This window comes from Anarhichas minor, unplaced genomic scaffold (genome assembly GCF_050575085.1).
Source record: "Anarhichas minor isolate MPS153535 unplaced genomic scaffold, ASM5057508v1 ptg000002l, whole genome shotgun sequence".
Lineage (NCBI taxonomy): Eukaryota > Metazoa > Chordata > Actinopteri > Perciformes > Anarhichadidae > Anarhichas > Anarhichas minor.
Window position 1 is genome coordinate 5370390 of NW_027466448.1, and position 14733 is coordinate 5385122.

Genomic DNA, 14733 nt, shown 5'->3' on the forward strand with positions numbered 1-14733 from the left:
CATCTCCGAATAAAGCTTTTTAACCTAAAATATTCCCTATATTTAACCGTTTTGGCTGCCCACCTTCCCGTCGAAACTCCGCTGCTCTGTGATCCATACTTTCCTTTTTCTAGCGAGGACCGCCCCGCAAACGGCTGTGCGTGAGCGTCCCGGGACCAGCCATTGGTCGCGGTGTGCACGAGCTCGCCGCTCATTGGTGCAGGCCCGAGGTTGGCTCCAGTTTGAGTTGTGCTTTTGTTATTACTAATGCTGAGACGTTATTCATAAAGCCTGGATATTATTACCCCCCCCTCCATATAATCAGAAAGAGCTGGATAAACTATCACCTTACAGCCCCACACGCAGCCGCGGAACGGGGAACAGACTCTCTTTGTTTCACATAATCCAAAAACTTTCAAGTTTGGATGGAATGTACGTAATTTTTATGAGTAAACGGTTCACCCATTTATGTGGATTATAAATCTCAAAATGTACCATTATTGTTCAATGTAAAATCACTGTTCAATATTGTAATTTTACATAAGCAGGGATTTGATGGTTTATTTTACATTTACCTGTAATTTTCTGTAAACTTAGTCAGATATTTTACAGAACTTCCTTTAACAACAATACTTTATTTAGCATTTGCAGCTCCAAGTTTATTTAGCCGAAGAAGAAGAATTTTCTTAACCCACAAAAACACTTAATCCTTCTGTTTATCAGAACAAAATGCCAACCAACTAAAGGAAAGTGCATGGACAGCTGTAATATAACTAAAGCAGTCTGACAAATATAGTGAAGTAGAAAGTATAACACCTCAAATCTGTACTTATAGGCTACTTATGTGTACTTGGTTTCATTCCACAAATGCCTTTGTCTGAATAAAACGGATTGAATTAAATGATTAAACTAAACCAATCTACATTTCTTGGGCAAAATAAAGACGCATGTGTGCAATGTAGAAAAAAATAGCCCAATTCAAGGATTGTTGTGGAGCTCATAAAACGTGAATATTATTATAGAAAAACAAATGAACCAAAAGGTCAGCAAATGCAGAATTTACTGAGCAGCTGTTCTGTCAAGTAGTTGCCATTTTTATCGATGTGCAATTTCTAATGCACATCATTACTGTACACGCATCCTTGCTTTTAAGCCTATTATCGTTCATAATCTTCTACTAAAATAATCAAATTTTCCATACAGGAGTTACTTGCTTGTATGCATTTTAAAGTAACCACTGATTGGATTTGGTTACACTTAACACAAGCCCCAAGCCCCAAATTAGGCTACTATGTGTCGTGACAACAATGACAATATATAATCCAATCTAAATAAGGTGTGAACTGTGTTTCTTCCTCCCTCCAAAGACCCTTTCATCATCGGCTTTGACACGAATTACTGTGATATGAAGGTTTTCTCTCAGTCAGGCAGGAAAGCTGCATTCCACATCCCTGCACACGACTCAAATCCAACTTTCATTGAGTCAAAACCCATCGCAAACCATTTCAGGGACTCTTCTGGTTTTCTTTCTCTGGGGATGAGTCACGCGAGAGAAACTCTCTGTCCCTGCACAGACCCATGTTTATCTCAGACCTGCCCAGACTTGAGCTCTCATCTCGTCTTCATTTGTGAAACCTTTAGCTGTGATTCATGTTGAAGCTGCTGTCACACTCTGACAAAGGAATCCCTGTGATTTACCAACTGCCTGATCCATATCATTCAGTTATTTTTTTCCTGGCAGACCAGGTGTTTAATCACACTTTTCCTCCTATGTACATCAAATGCACTTTACATTTTTCCGGCTGAAAGAGAGGACACATAATCAATAAATCCCCTCACAACATATCCTGTCGCCCTCCCTCTGACAGTCAATCACAACATATCAATTTGTGACTCTAGGCTAAAGAGGAAGGTCCAAATAGATCAGATGTTCAACTACTCAATAGTAGTTTTTCACAGTAGAGATACACGGTGGGGATGAGATAAAAATGCTGTAAATTGTGTTTATTTTGGGGCTTTTTTTCCCACACTTGCTTGTTATATAACCGACAAAAAGTGAAAGAAAGCGGCGGAAGAGACTCACTCACTGTCCAGTTGCAGTGATCACTTGACTCACGGGGTCAGACAACTGAGCACTCACTCCTGCTCTCCTCATCTCTGTTTCTCATGTTGTCACGCACTGCTGCCAAACACACACTAACACACACTTTACAAGCCATGCCAGTGAGACCAAGCGTGCAAGGCCAGTCCATATACCGCTGTTTGTTTCAATTATTGGACATGTACAGATCCTCAGCTACACTGGACAGTCACTCCTCTCACGCAACACACACGCACACAATCTTTTCCCTCATTATCTCCTGTTCTATGTTTCTCTGCAGTCTTTTCCTTCAGCAGCATCAGTGTGCATGTGACACGAATTCACGAAGCCCGTTTTTATTTTTTTGGGGGGGGGGGGGGGGGGGGGGGGGAGAACGACGGAAAGATAATTCAAAACATTCAAATCTTGGCTGTGTTAAATCAGATTGAATTACAGTGCAAGGACGAGAGCGAGTGGGGGTGGAATCAGGCTGCACACAGATGGGGGAAGAAAAGATGAACATTGAAGCAAAGCTACATTCTTATCTTCCCTTATTCAGATTGCTTAGGCGACATTTTTTCGGTTACAAACACTGTATAAAATTTTTTTTTAAAAACGTTTCCCCGATATGAGCTGGTGTTCTCAGAGTTAGTGAACTTTCTTTAGCTTGTTCTCAGTGAATCAAGGCCCTGGACTTTGGTCCAGGCTTCAATCACTCGAGGTGTTACAGCCTGAAAGACTCAATTGTTTCAATGGGTTGCACTGCATGGTGCAGAATTTATGTTGCTAACACCTTATTGTACAAAGTAGTTCAGCTATGCAAATCACTTACAGTTGATAACATCTGTCTTTGTGAAGGGGATGAATGCTGCACCTGGATAAGATCATACTTTCGTGTCTCTGCATCTTTTGTCTGATACAGAGATGGCAGTTTAGAATTCAAACTTTTGATTCAACAGGCATGAAAGACTGGTATGTACTGCATATGTATTAACATTTTAATGTAATGTATGTTACTTTGATGAATGATTTTGAGATAAATATATTTGCATTTTTAACATATGTTGTGGTATTTCTACTTTGCATATTGGGTTAAAGGTGCTGGGGACTTCTCTTTCATGGTAGTCTTTTTTTGCCCTCTGTGTTTGTTAACATGAACATGTGGGTGTCTTTGTGTCTGTGGACGAGGATTGATCAGTCTTGCGTTATTGTACTCTATATATGTGCATTATTGACGAAATATATTACACGCCTATTCGACACTTTTGTCCCAAGCAACTTCAATTTAAAAGGAACAAGATATAGATGTCTAAAGTTACAGTACATATATAGTCCGTCAAGATATATCTTTTATTATTGTATTCGTTTACTTTTGAGCAATAAAATAAACAACAAATGTATAAGATGGCAGCCTTTAGCAGGATGGAAGATCTAAAAGTCACATTTACAACTCAGAAATTCTTTCCTCCTCCGAGTTCGTTTGCCTAAATCCAGTGAAAATGTCTTTTTAAAACTGCAAACACTGCACTGTTCATTACAGCATCACTGTACTGAAGGCCGATGGATGTTTATCTATTTCAGATGATGAATTATTCCATGATGATTTGCTCTCTGTAGTCCAAGGCAAACGTGATTTAGCTTTAACTGGTTTGGTTGACCCACCAGTAACACGGCTCTGCAGATCCCATGAGGTATACAGTGACAACTAGTGTCTGGTTTTAGTAGAGCAGCGTTAATTCAGTTGCATGTCAAACAAACGCGTCCGAATAATAATACCGGCTCACAAGCTTAACATCGGATTCCTCCTAAAAACCCAAAGTAATTCCTGACCTCTGATTTGGGAAACTCGTCTGTTTATCCACACAGTAATGCTGTTATGACATTCAAAAGCTCCTCAAACTCTGAAAAAAATGACATAATTCATGTGGTGTATTGCAGAAATGTGAATTTAAAAAACCCACTGGAATGCAATTAAATACAGAACGTACTATCTCACATTCAGCACTCTCTTTAGTCAACACATCATATCAATATTTAGAGCATTTTCTCAAAAAGGTCTAGTTAAATACAGTAGACACACAAGTTTGTTTAAAACTACGTTCACTTCATCACGTCGCCATATTTTGTCTTGTCAGTTCCTTCTGGTACCTCTGGTTTGGACACTGAAAGAGAGAAACGTACAGCATTAAAGTCTGCAAACTGTCCTCATTTGGTTTTATGCCTGAGGAACAGAGCTGGCACATAAATCTGTTAATAGTACCGAGCCCAGGACAAAATAAAATGTATTAAAACAACTGTTGCTTCGCCAATTTAAATAAAATCAAACAAGACCGTTACTACCACAAACACGTCCACATTACACTACTTCCCAGGAGGAGCCATGAGGGACGGTGAGCAAGGTCTGCAGCCACACTTTGTACTCACCCTGCGGCGGCGGCGATCTGTCCGGGACGCTGCCCGTTTCCAGCATTATCCAAAGGTCTGAGCATTTCTGCGTTTCCCAGCGAGTCACTGCATAACTTCCCACTGATGACGCCACTGAGAGAGAGATGACAGAGGTAAGCTGTTATGTGTGTCTCAACCTATTTAAAGCTGATGTTTCATTACCCACCTATTGAAATGAGTAGGTTCCATTGAAGAGGATAAGGAAGCTTCCTCTGGAGAACCTTCTGAAGAGCAAATAAACTACCAGCGCCTGTAAAAACCAACGCAAGTAGCAGCCATGATAATACCTGTTGAGGTACGATATGTACACAGATCACTGTGTGACGTTCATCATGTTCATTGACTTCACTGCAATAGAAGCCAAACTGTGCTGTCATTTTCAGCTGGCATGTCGTGTATTTTCCATAAATGGATTACAAATGAGGCATATGAAGGTTATATTATTTTATAACTATTATAATAATACAACCGTCATCACTGTGTGTTGAGTTTAGTGTGCACCGTGAAGGGAAAATATCCTGCTTTAATGATACTAGAAACATTTGCAGAATATAGCTCCATCCTGTGGTATACATTGGTCATAATGATGTTTTTTGTCAAGTTGTGTTGGACTTCTTACTTGGTGCTTATCTACAGACGTGTATGAATTTAGCTGTAACATGTACAATAGATTTGCTAGTGATTGGTATTAGTGTTGTGATTTAAGTGTACAAATATGGGTAATCCAACATGGTGTATTATTTTTTTAAATGTCTGATGGTTCAGTGATGATAACACAATAGAAATGACAATAGTGTATTTTCTAGTGTGGGACTTTACACATCTCTTACCAAGTATAAAGGTCCCTGTCCCCATCATGAAGGCGCGAGACTGACAGGCAGCATAACTCTGTAAACCCTGAAAGACGCGAGGAAACAAACCACAACAGCTTTTACTTCACTGTATACATATTCCTATGCATTTCAATGAATCGACTGTCCGTGTCCTCCAGGGATCAGCAGGCTACAGTGGTGGAAGAAGAAACTAAATATTCACCGGATGTTTTGCTGCCAGCGCATCGTCCACTTTGGTGAGACCGATATTGACCATTTTGTTGTTGCAGTTGTACGCTGGAGGTTAAAGTATTAGATGGAGAGTAACATTAGCTCATGCCGCGACCGTGTTCATAACACTGTTATAGAACTTCCGTGTTGCAAACCAAGAAAATGCACACAGAGGGAGACGAACAGCTGTTTGTATAAACACTAGCGACGCCTGACGGAGAGGAGGTGGTACTGCAGCTCCTCGACAATGAAAACAACGACACAAAATATTATAAATACCTCATTAAACAGAAAGAGAACCTATAATTTAATTTGATGAAAGAGTAAAAATAGATAAATGGTTAAACAAATTCGCATAAAATAGACACAACAATATATAATAAACTGTTACTAATTATTCGGACTAAAATATTAAGTTTGTGAAAGTTTGTTAAATAGCTCCGATCACGACCGAAGAAAGTAAAACACGACAGTAAAGGTAACTGTTGTGTTTAAAGCAAGACTGGTCTCTACTGTTGACTTCAACTTCAACCAAAGAGGGATTTCTCTTCATAGCTCATTTTTAGAAGTCAATTAAAAACATTTCACAAGAACAATCAAAGTTTAGGGGAAAAGAAGTGTTTGTGTTACAGAAACATGTTTTTCTGCTTTGGTATCTTGCCAACAATCCTCCTCCTTTGGGAGAGCCACTGGCCTTGACTATAAAAGCTACTGTTTGTCTATTTAGATGGACAGAAGTTAAATCCTGTCTGAAAATAATGTGCTGTTATAGTATATGTTGTATACACCAAATCTACCAATTATCTATCATTATAGATAATTTCCCACACACAAGATTAATTTGGTGCTTCAATATTATCTTGCTCATCTTTGGTCATGAAATAAGGATATTTATTATTTGGTAACAATACTTGCCAATACATGTAAAACGTTACCTACAGCAGTATGACGTGCAAGGCCCAGTAAACAGCTGGTGCTTAAATAAGTCCTCATTCTCTCCTGTCTTTGTGTCTGTTACGCGCCATGTTTGACTTCAGGCCTGCCACAACAGCACATCCTGCTGACGGCCGCGACCCCTCTGTTGAACTTTGACACCGCGGTGACTTCAAGGGTTCTGCTGGAGGCTGGACGTGAACGGGAGGAGGAAGAAGAGGCAGATGGAGAGAGACGAACTACTGCTGAGACACAAGTAACAACACAGAGGCTTAAGTTACCTACCAGACATCTGTTACTTGTTACACACGAGAAGGAATAGATAAGACTCCAGAGATACAAGTGATAAAGCCAAAGAGTTGATGAAGGGATTAGTATGTTTTAAAAGATATATTTCAAACACAGGGTAAAAAGAACAACAAATTCACTACAAGTATTAAAGGTGGCTCAGTTAGCACCGTTGAAGCGCTGTGGGGTAAACACACAGCCGTCTGGTCCAGTCCACAAACCAGATGGTAAATCAGATTAAACAGGAGTCATATCAGTGTTCAAGTCTTTGAGAATAACATGGAACATGAAAATAACATTTGAGAAGCCTGAACCATCAAGTTTTCTTGCTAAACAAGTTAAACGATTAATCTCTAATAAAAATGCTTGATTGATTGTCGAACCAAGCGTTTCTGCAGTGAGCGACTTTGCTGAATCTTCAAAATATTTGTAACGTACTGCGTGTGGAAGTCCAGGGTCAGGGGATGTATAATAAAAAATGTCTGGTGACAATCGACTCTTATTTAATTTAAGCATTTAAAAGCCATGTGAAAACATTGAATATATGGTTTATAACACTAATGTAGTTGTAGGCAGATAGAAGTTTGTGAATGTGTTAGTTAACAACCTCTTGTGTGGACAGTTTAAGGATTCCACAAGCTGACTCCAACATATGAGGTTCATTTTATTTATTATCATTTTTACATTGGAAAAGCAACAGTCAGTTATTCCCCCCCCCCCCCCCCGAACTGTACTTCCATTCACATATTGTAGCTCTTTATTTCTAGGTGATTGTTTATATTCTTACAAAACAAAAAGATGTCAGACACGATCTGTACACTCCAAATCATCCAAATCTCCCCCCTCCCTTCAACCCATCTAAGACAAATACAGCTAACACGGGGAGCCAAATCTTTAGTGCAGTGTTGAAAACCTGTTCGCGCACACACATACAAAAAAAAACAATCAACAAGTCGCATGTATAACTGAATTACATGCTGTGTGTCTGGACTCCTCACCTAAGATACAAGAGGACACATTAAGCAGGTGTGCGTTGTAGGTGTAATACAAGGAAGGCAGGCGATTGAGGATAAAAGGTGACTCAGAACAAGTTCAAATAAAATCTACCAATAAGGTGTGTGTGTGGGGGGGGGGGGGTTCAAGTTTTACACTCCAAGACATCTCTCGCATGGAAGATTTTTAGTGACAATGATGGTGTGCAGTATTTTCATGGAAAGCTGGAACACAGAGGAGGACTCGTTCATTGAGGATCAAGAAGAAACGGAACAAGTAACGGGGTCGAAGTGTTCCGTTCTCCTCCCTGCCCCCAAAAAAAGACATAAAAAGGTCCCATATTGTCCACTTTGTTATTTTTAGAACATTTGCCTTCAAATATCACCAGGACAAAAAAAAAACATGTTTCACAATCAAATGTTTTAAATAAATATAGCTCCATTGATAGAATTAAAGAGAAAGAAAAAAATAACCCTTAGAGCGAAACTCTCACGCAAGAAACTGAGCACTACCCCCCCCCCCCCCCCCCCCCCTCCCCTCCCCTCCCTGACGCATACCGTAACCCTGCAGGTGCAAAAAATACAGTTGAAAAGACAGGTGTCTGTTTAAAAACAGCAAACTAAGACTGGAGGGATTTAAACCAGTTGATAAAGGAGTGCCAAAACTACAGGTCATAGTACTTTGGTAGAGATCAGACAAGATACTCTGTCTTGAGAACATGAACTATTGAGATCACAAGGAAGCAGTTTCTTATACCGTGACCAACATAACAAGCTTTGTTTATGAGAGATCACGACAAAGTACTGGCATCACCAGGAACAGCTTTTTAAATAACAGGATTGTTTAAAAAGTGGCGATTAAAACGTTGTACCTTGTCTCAAACATCAGTCCGATCAAATTGGTAGAAAAATAAATTAACTCGTGGGTCAAGAAAATGTCTAGGAAAAAAATGTTAGCCTTTTATTTGGCAGCTACTTTATTATAGAACAGTGAACATATTTAACCCATCAATTTACGATTAAATATGAAATTTAAAACGGTGTAATATGGCCCCTTTAAGAAGAGAAAAGACATACATTAACCCGGCCCGTAACCCATGTAGACCATTTGAATGTCCTTCAGTACATAATGGCAGCACACACACACACACACACACACACACACACACACACACACACACACACACACACACACACACACACACACACACACACACACACACACACACACACACACACACACACACACACACAATACTGGTAGTGTGATTCAATCAGTGAAATCAATTTTGATGTGTGTCATGGTTGGCTGCATGGGGGAGAGTACGACAGGAAAGGGGAGGCGGCTAAGGTGTCGATGACCATGAAGACAGCGGCCGTGTGCAGAGAGGTCAGAGAGGGAGCGATACAGTGAAAAGGTCCGTGTCCCGTCGTACCAGTTGAACGACAAGGTACTGCAGCCCCCCCGGGGTCCCCCGTATGCACAGACGTCACCACACCCAGCGGGTGGGTGGAAGAACTAAAGTGGATGACGACAACCGTCTATATCGTGGTCCAAAGAAGCTCGTCCAGTTCCGTCAACAAGACAACTTTTTTCCCCTCTCACATATAAAACCATAGCAGCAGGTCGATCTCGAGGGTCTCCGCACCTCGAGAAAAATGACAAAAATAATAATAATAATAATAATAATAATACCTTTCCCCGTCATCCAGCAAACAAGCTATGGAGAGTTACCAGTTCTGGAAAGTGGCAGATGTCTTTTTGCTTTATCCTCCTTCCCCTCCATCTTCTTACCGCCTGAATCCGTCCAACAATCAAGCAACCAACATTGTCCTCCGTCGTTAGTCTCTTGTCAGCGATCCCCCTCCCGCTTCCCTCCCATAAGTCCAACCCTATCTCTCCCCCCCTCCCAGGCGAGGATGAAAGCTGATCATCGTTCGGGCTCCGACTCGAGAGCCAGCACCCGCTTGCGCTCGCGACACTGCTTCTTGTGGGCGGGCCAGTCCCTCTGCTGGCACTGGGAGCCACAGTAGCGCGCCACCTGGCAGCGACCGCAGATGTTGAACTCCCGGAGCTGTTGAAAGACGAGGAGCAAGGATCAACGTCTGGTTGGGTTTACGAGGGGGAAAATGTTTATAACTATATCTTTAATCTTCCACAGTACATACCCTCCTCTCGATGAGTGAACAGGGAGGATAATGACACTCGTAGTAGGTGCAGGAGCACTCCTCCTCCTCCACCAGCTCCCCGTTAGCGTTGTAGTAGCGTGTGCGGCTCAGCTCCAGATACTGCTCCTCCACAGGGTCGGCCGGTACCTGCTGGATGGCCAGCCAGTACAGAGACTGCTCTCTGGACAAGTAAGGGAAGATGAATCAGCCCGGCTTTGCCTACACACAAAACATACAGCTTGTGCGGTACTCTGTGTCCAGCTCTTAGCTATACTCCTACCTCTGTTTGCTGGAGATCTCCTCCGGCTTGGGGCTCCAGCCCACTGGCACCAGTCGCAGGTTGTCTAGCCGGTTGTCCACCGTCACAGAGTTGATGTGGATGACTTGAAAACTGGGGGCAATGCCTCCTCTGTGCTTCTCCCTGTGCCAAGACATGCGTATCATAAGTCAAGCAGCCTCTCACCAGTTACAAAACAACTGATTACGATGAGACCCACTCATGTAGATGTGTGAGCAAGACTGCTAGGCCTGCATGTTGGCCACTATATGCTCGCCTATGTCTTGAGCCCAGATGCTGCTTATTCCACACCGATACAATTATCAAAGTACTTACCAGAGCAGCTCGTGCAAAGGCCTTCCTGCCCAGCGGCCTTTGCCGATGTCGAAAGCGTAGGCGAAGATCTTCGCTCCATTGCCATCCGCATCTACCTCCATGCGCGCCTGGAAGTGACATAATGTAATATTTTAACAAAAAGGCACCGTCAGAAAAGTGGCATCAGTAATACTTCTCAAACACAAAGTTGCAGTTCTTCATTGTTTACCTCAAATGCATAGTTTTCCACAAGCGGTATGTCCTGCTCATCAATCAGTGTGTATTTTGTCTGAAATGAGAGAATACTTTAATGTCAACAACCGCGACACAAACAGGAGCAGCATTCACAACCAGTAAACTATTAGACTTCAATCTGTGATCCTTTATAGAATCATTTGATAACTTGTATATCGCAGAACCACTTCCTGTTATTCAGCTATCAAGAACTCGTGAGTTAAGTTACAAGACAGCATGGCAATGTAGTTATTAACCGTGTCCAACCTGAGGAATGAATCGGTCCCAAATGGGGCTCGAGTGTATATTTAACTGCTTTGAATGGACTTGCAATGTCAAACATTTCTTCATAAAAGTGGCTTGTTTGCAGAAGACAACATTCACAAATAATAAGCACTTCGTGGTGAGTTTTCCCTGCACGTGACAGCTGCAGCAGACAATCATCGAGAGGGAAATCATCTTAAGGTGTTTTGAACGAACCAAACTTTCATCAAAAGTTTCATCTCGAAACTCTTTGTTTGTAGATCTTTCAAATGCACGTGACAAGATAGCAACACAAGTAGCTCCACGCTGCACTGCGCGTGGCACACAACAGCACAGGGTGGTGTGGTCCACATACCTGAAAGGTCATAACATGCAACGTGACACTTTGTCTCGACTGCCAGCCTATTGTGTAGATCTCAACTGGGTGTGACATGTAAATAACAAGGAGCACTTCCACCCAGCAGGTGGGCAAACCAATGTGTCTGCACAGTCTATCCTGAGTGAGAGTGTCTTGTGACACGAGCTTCTTCTTTAACGTTAGTGTAACTTAAGCTTTAAAAAAAAAAAAAAGACTGTTTTGGGCTACAGATGTGGAGTAGTGTGCTGTCCAGCCGGTGCTTTGTCACGTTGCACAAAAGAATCAGTTGGTGCATGGCAATGGCTTCCTCATTAGCAGACACTTCCACCGTGTAATCTAAATAACACAGCTAGCGCTGCACTGTTAGCTGTACCACCGACCGTGAGAACGAGAGGACCTAACCGTGGAAAAGAAAGATATTTGTCTCCTCCGTTTCAACGCAACACTGGTAACGACACGAAGGACCCGTGTGTTTACTTTTGTGGCTCTATTCCGCCGTTTAACGTAACGGCTAACGTGACCCGCTACGTGCTAGTTAGCGTTAGCTTCATAGCGAGACTGTGGACCAGTCTGGCTCGGCCGGCTTCTCTAATCCGTTCAAATGCAGTTAAAATCGGCCAACTCCCGCATCGGCTGACCGGTTGATAACCATAACAGCTGTTGACTAGCACCGACTCGACACCGCAACCATTTTCCATCGCCTTTTTGTGGTCCCTCGCGGGCCCTCCCCCGGCCGCACATGGCAGCGGTCCTGGGATCCTGCTCACCTTCCCGGCCACACGGCCGAGCCGCACGATCCCAAGCTTGAAATCCGACATCGGGGAGGACGAGGTGGTGGTGGTGACGGAGAGAGGGATCCAACCTGAGCTGTATTCAGCCCCTCAGCACCCACTGCGATGCCAGTTTGTGGTTTGTTCTCCCTGGACTCCGAGTCTCTCCGGCAGCACCTCGGTGACACACACCGCTGCTGGCGCAGGAAAGCCGAGCTGTCTGACTCTGCTGGGGGGTGCGAGGCGGGACGAGCCGCTAATCACACCATCCAATCAAACGTGACGTTAAGGGTTTTCACTAACGCGACGCGTCCTATCGTGTCGTCAAATAGAAAACGACTATTTGTTCAACGACCGCCTGTTTCTGTTATTACGTCATTAAACTCTCGTGACCACTTCCAGACATTTTCCCGCGAAATGTTTGATAGCAATGCTTTCACTAAGGATGTATGAAGAGAGCTGAGTACTGCTGGATTTACCTTCTAAATTAATATTATTATATTTAATTGTATATATTGTGCAATTTTATAATATTTAATATATTTTACTCTGTTATTTATATTATATATAATGTGCATTTTATACTCAATATTTTTTATTTTTAGTCTGTTACTTTGATTGCTTACCTGTATCATAATGCTGCTGTAGCGAACAAATTTCCCCTTGCTGGATTAATAGAGTGTCTGTCTGTCTGTCCATCTCTCTATCCACGTATCTATATCCAACTCTGATGCTTAAATGGCAGCACACGGGAGGATGTATCGCATTGCATTCATCACTGTAAATAAAATTCAGGCACGTGATGCAGTGAGCACACAAGCATCTTCTTTCCCAACACATCTGTCCGGTGATAAAGCATGACTTTCAGTTCAGTGTGTGAGCACCCTCTGGAGATCAGGATCTGTATTACAGAGACTTAGACATTCGTAAAAGTGTAAATTTAGATGAAGAGTTTTAAAAGAACATTTTAAAATTTGACAGAAAAAAATGTCTGCGATGATTTTTATTTGACATAAATGATCAGTTTTTGTTATATTTCCCGAGTTTCTATTGAAATAATTAGTTTCCAGTAATTCTTCATGTTATGAATGTGTTGTTGCTGTCGGGTGAAATGCTTTATCTTTATCTATTTTCAGTTTTCTGACTTTTTAGAAACACATGGTTTTCATTTAACACAACAATAATATTTTGATTCATTGGTAAGGTTTCAAAACAAATCTCTCAATCGTATATCAGAACCATGATGTCCCAACACTCATTAACTTAATGAATTTAAGTGATTTGAAACAGTAAAGTGTTGATTGAGTGTCAGTAAAAAGCAGTAATTTATTTCGCCCACAACAAACTTAGCGCACAGGAATCCCTTGTTTGTTTCATGATGTAAACACATCTTGGGTTTCCTACTTTTTGCCATGACAAAGCAGCTTTTTGTGTCGGAAACAATGGCAGCCCTGTGCCTCTGCTGTTCCCCTTTTACAAAGTGAAATGTGTAGAACACCGTGGTGTTGATTTTAAAATGAATAATCATTGGGATGCTGGTTGCAACCAAAGCCAACTGACTGCACAACCATTTCAAATGAGGGAAGACCATCTGGGGTTATTTTCTCTGGATTCAAGAGCTTTTCCAGACAGTGGGTGGTGCTCACTGGATTGCTAAACAGAGCCGTCTCTGAGGTGTGTCTGCACCATTGATCCCTACACGTGTGATGACACGGTATCTATCACACCTATATCCACCCTGGAAAATTTGATTGCTCTTCCACAGTGTTCTCACAATGGTATCTAGTAAACATTAGGACATTTGCAAATGACAATACGAGGATAGGTTTTGAATAGCATAAAATGCCAAATGGTCCAAAAAAATAATCGGCAGTATAAGAAAAATGAATTAAGAGAAATAGTGCTTTTAATAATATTGTTTGACATGTTTATCAACTCTCAGTAGAATTGTATTATCTATTTCTCAGTAAAAGCCAGTCAGTCAAATATTGATTTAAGCAAACTTAGATTCCCATTTTTACTTGAACGTTTTCTTTCTTATACATATTTAAATAAGCTGGTTGGATTGAGCCTGAGAGCTCTTTCATTGCCAACTGCTTCTCTGTAATTGTTGTGCACAACAATAAAGAACTTGAAATTTGAAACAAATAAGATTTTGTCTTGCCTATGTCCTTAAATAAAGTGTATTCTAAACATCATGCAGGAATTCAGGTTCAAATCCTGTGATTTTAATTTTGATATTTAGATAAGCAGCTCTTTAAATGAAAATTAGTTTACATTAAAAAATGTAAGCGTTGAAGACGGGCTACCTTTTGTGGTAGTTTAAACACATCGTTCAAATTAATGTAGGCGTATACTCTCCACGTTTGTCATGTAACATTTTGCAGATATGTGCATATAGTACAAACTACCACTTCCCACTGAAATACCTGAAATAGTTAAATACTTAAAGTGGCAATCTTGAAGATTTTCATTGAATCAATTAAAAACTATGGTTCACTGATGAAAGTAGTGTTGTATAACAGTTTTTCTCCATTGTATACACACACAAGAATGTAACTATGCTCCCAAAATCTGAAAACTTGA

The 14733-nt window shown here is 41.4% G+C and overlaps 2 protein-coding genes across 5 annotated transcripts; both read right to left on the bottom strand.

Moving 5' to 3' along the window:
• Positions 1-3390: 3390 nt before the first annotated feature.
• tmem141 (transmembrane protein 141) lies at positions 3391-5714 on the bottom strand. Its single transcript, XM_076086677.1, has 5 exons — positions 5540-5714; positions 5335-5401; positions 4671-4754; positions 4484-4597; positions 3391-4221 (listed from the first exon to the last, which is right to left on the bottom strand). Exons 1-5 carry the CDS (start codon positions 5591-5593, stop codon positions 4160-4162), a joined length of 381 nt encoding a protein of 126 aa, XP_075942792.1. The 5' UTR covers positions 5594-5714; the 3' UTR covers positions 3391-4159.
• Positions 5715-6416: 702 nt separating this feature from the next.
• Positions 6417-12384, bottom strand: zmynd19 (zinc finger, MYND-type containing 19). Of its 4 annotated transcripts, none has more exons than XR_012952929.1 (7): positions 12145-12384; positions 10751-10810; positions 10543-10649; positions 10210-10350; positions 9930-10110; positions 9457-9835; positions 6417-6722 (listed from the first exon to the last, which is right to left on the bottom strand). XR_012952929.1 is itself a non-coding variant. In XM_076086688.1 (6 exons), the coding sequence occupies exons 1-6, from the start codon at positions 12193-12195 to the stop codon at positions 9692-9694; spliced, it is 684 nt and encodes a 227-aa protein (XP_075942803.1). In that variant the 5' UTR covers positions 12196-12384; the 3' UTR covers positions 7508-9691. The 4 variants fall into 4 exon arrangements, 1 of the variants encoding a protein (XP_075942803.1); XR_012952930.1 differs by having other exon boundaries at positions 6417-6725; XR_012952931.1 differs by lacking the exon at positions 6417-6722 and adding an exon at positions 7508-9409 and having other exon boundaries at positions 9496-9835.
• Positions 12385-14733: the final 2349 nt, after the last annotated feature.

Excerpts from the sequence above, each read along its gene's own strand:
- tmem141 (XM_076086677.1), bottom strand. The coding sequence starts at position 5,593 with ATGGTCAATATCGGTCTCACCAAAGTGGACGATGCGCTGGCAGCAAAA. Across the intron at positions 5,402-5,539 it reads CGCTGGCAGCAAAACATCCG|GGTTTACAGAGTTATGCTGC; the intron begins GTGAATATTTAG and ends CGCGTCTTTCAG. Across the intron at positions 4,222-4,483 it reads CAGATCGCCGCCGCCGCAGG|TGTCCAAACCAGAGGTACCA; the intron begins GTGAGTACAAAG and ends TCTCTCTTTCAG.
- zmynd19 (XM_076086688.1), bottom strand. The coding sequence starts at position 12,195 with ATGTCGGATTTCAAGCTTGGGATCGTGCGGCTCGGCCGTGTGGCCGGG. Across the intron at positions 10,811-12,144 it reads TCGGCCGTGTGGCCGGGAAG|ACAAAATACACACTGATTGA; the intron begins GTGAGCAGGATC and ends CTCTCATTTCAG. Across the intron at positions 10,650-10,750 it reads TGGAAAACTATGCATTTGAG|GCGCGCATGGAGGTAGATGC; the intron begins GTAAACAATGAA and ends TGTCACTTCCAG.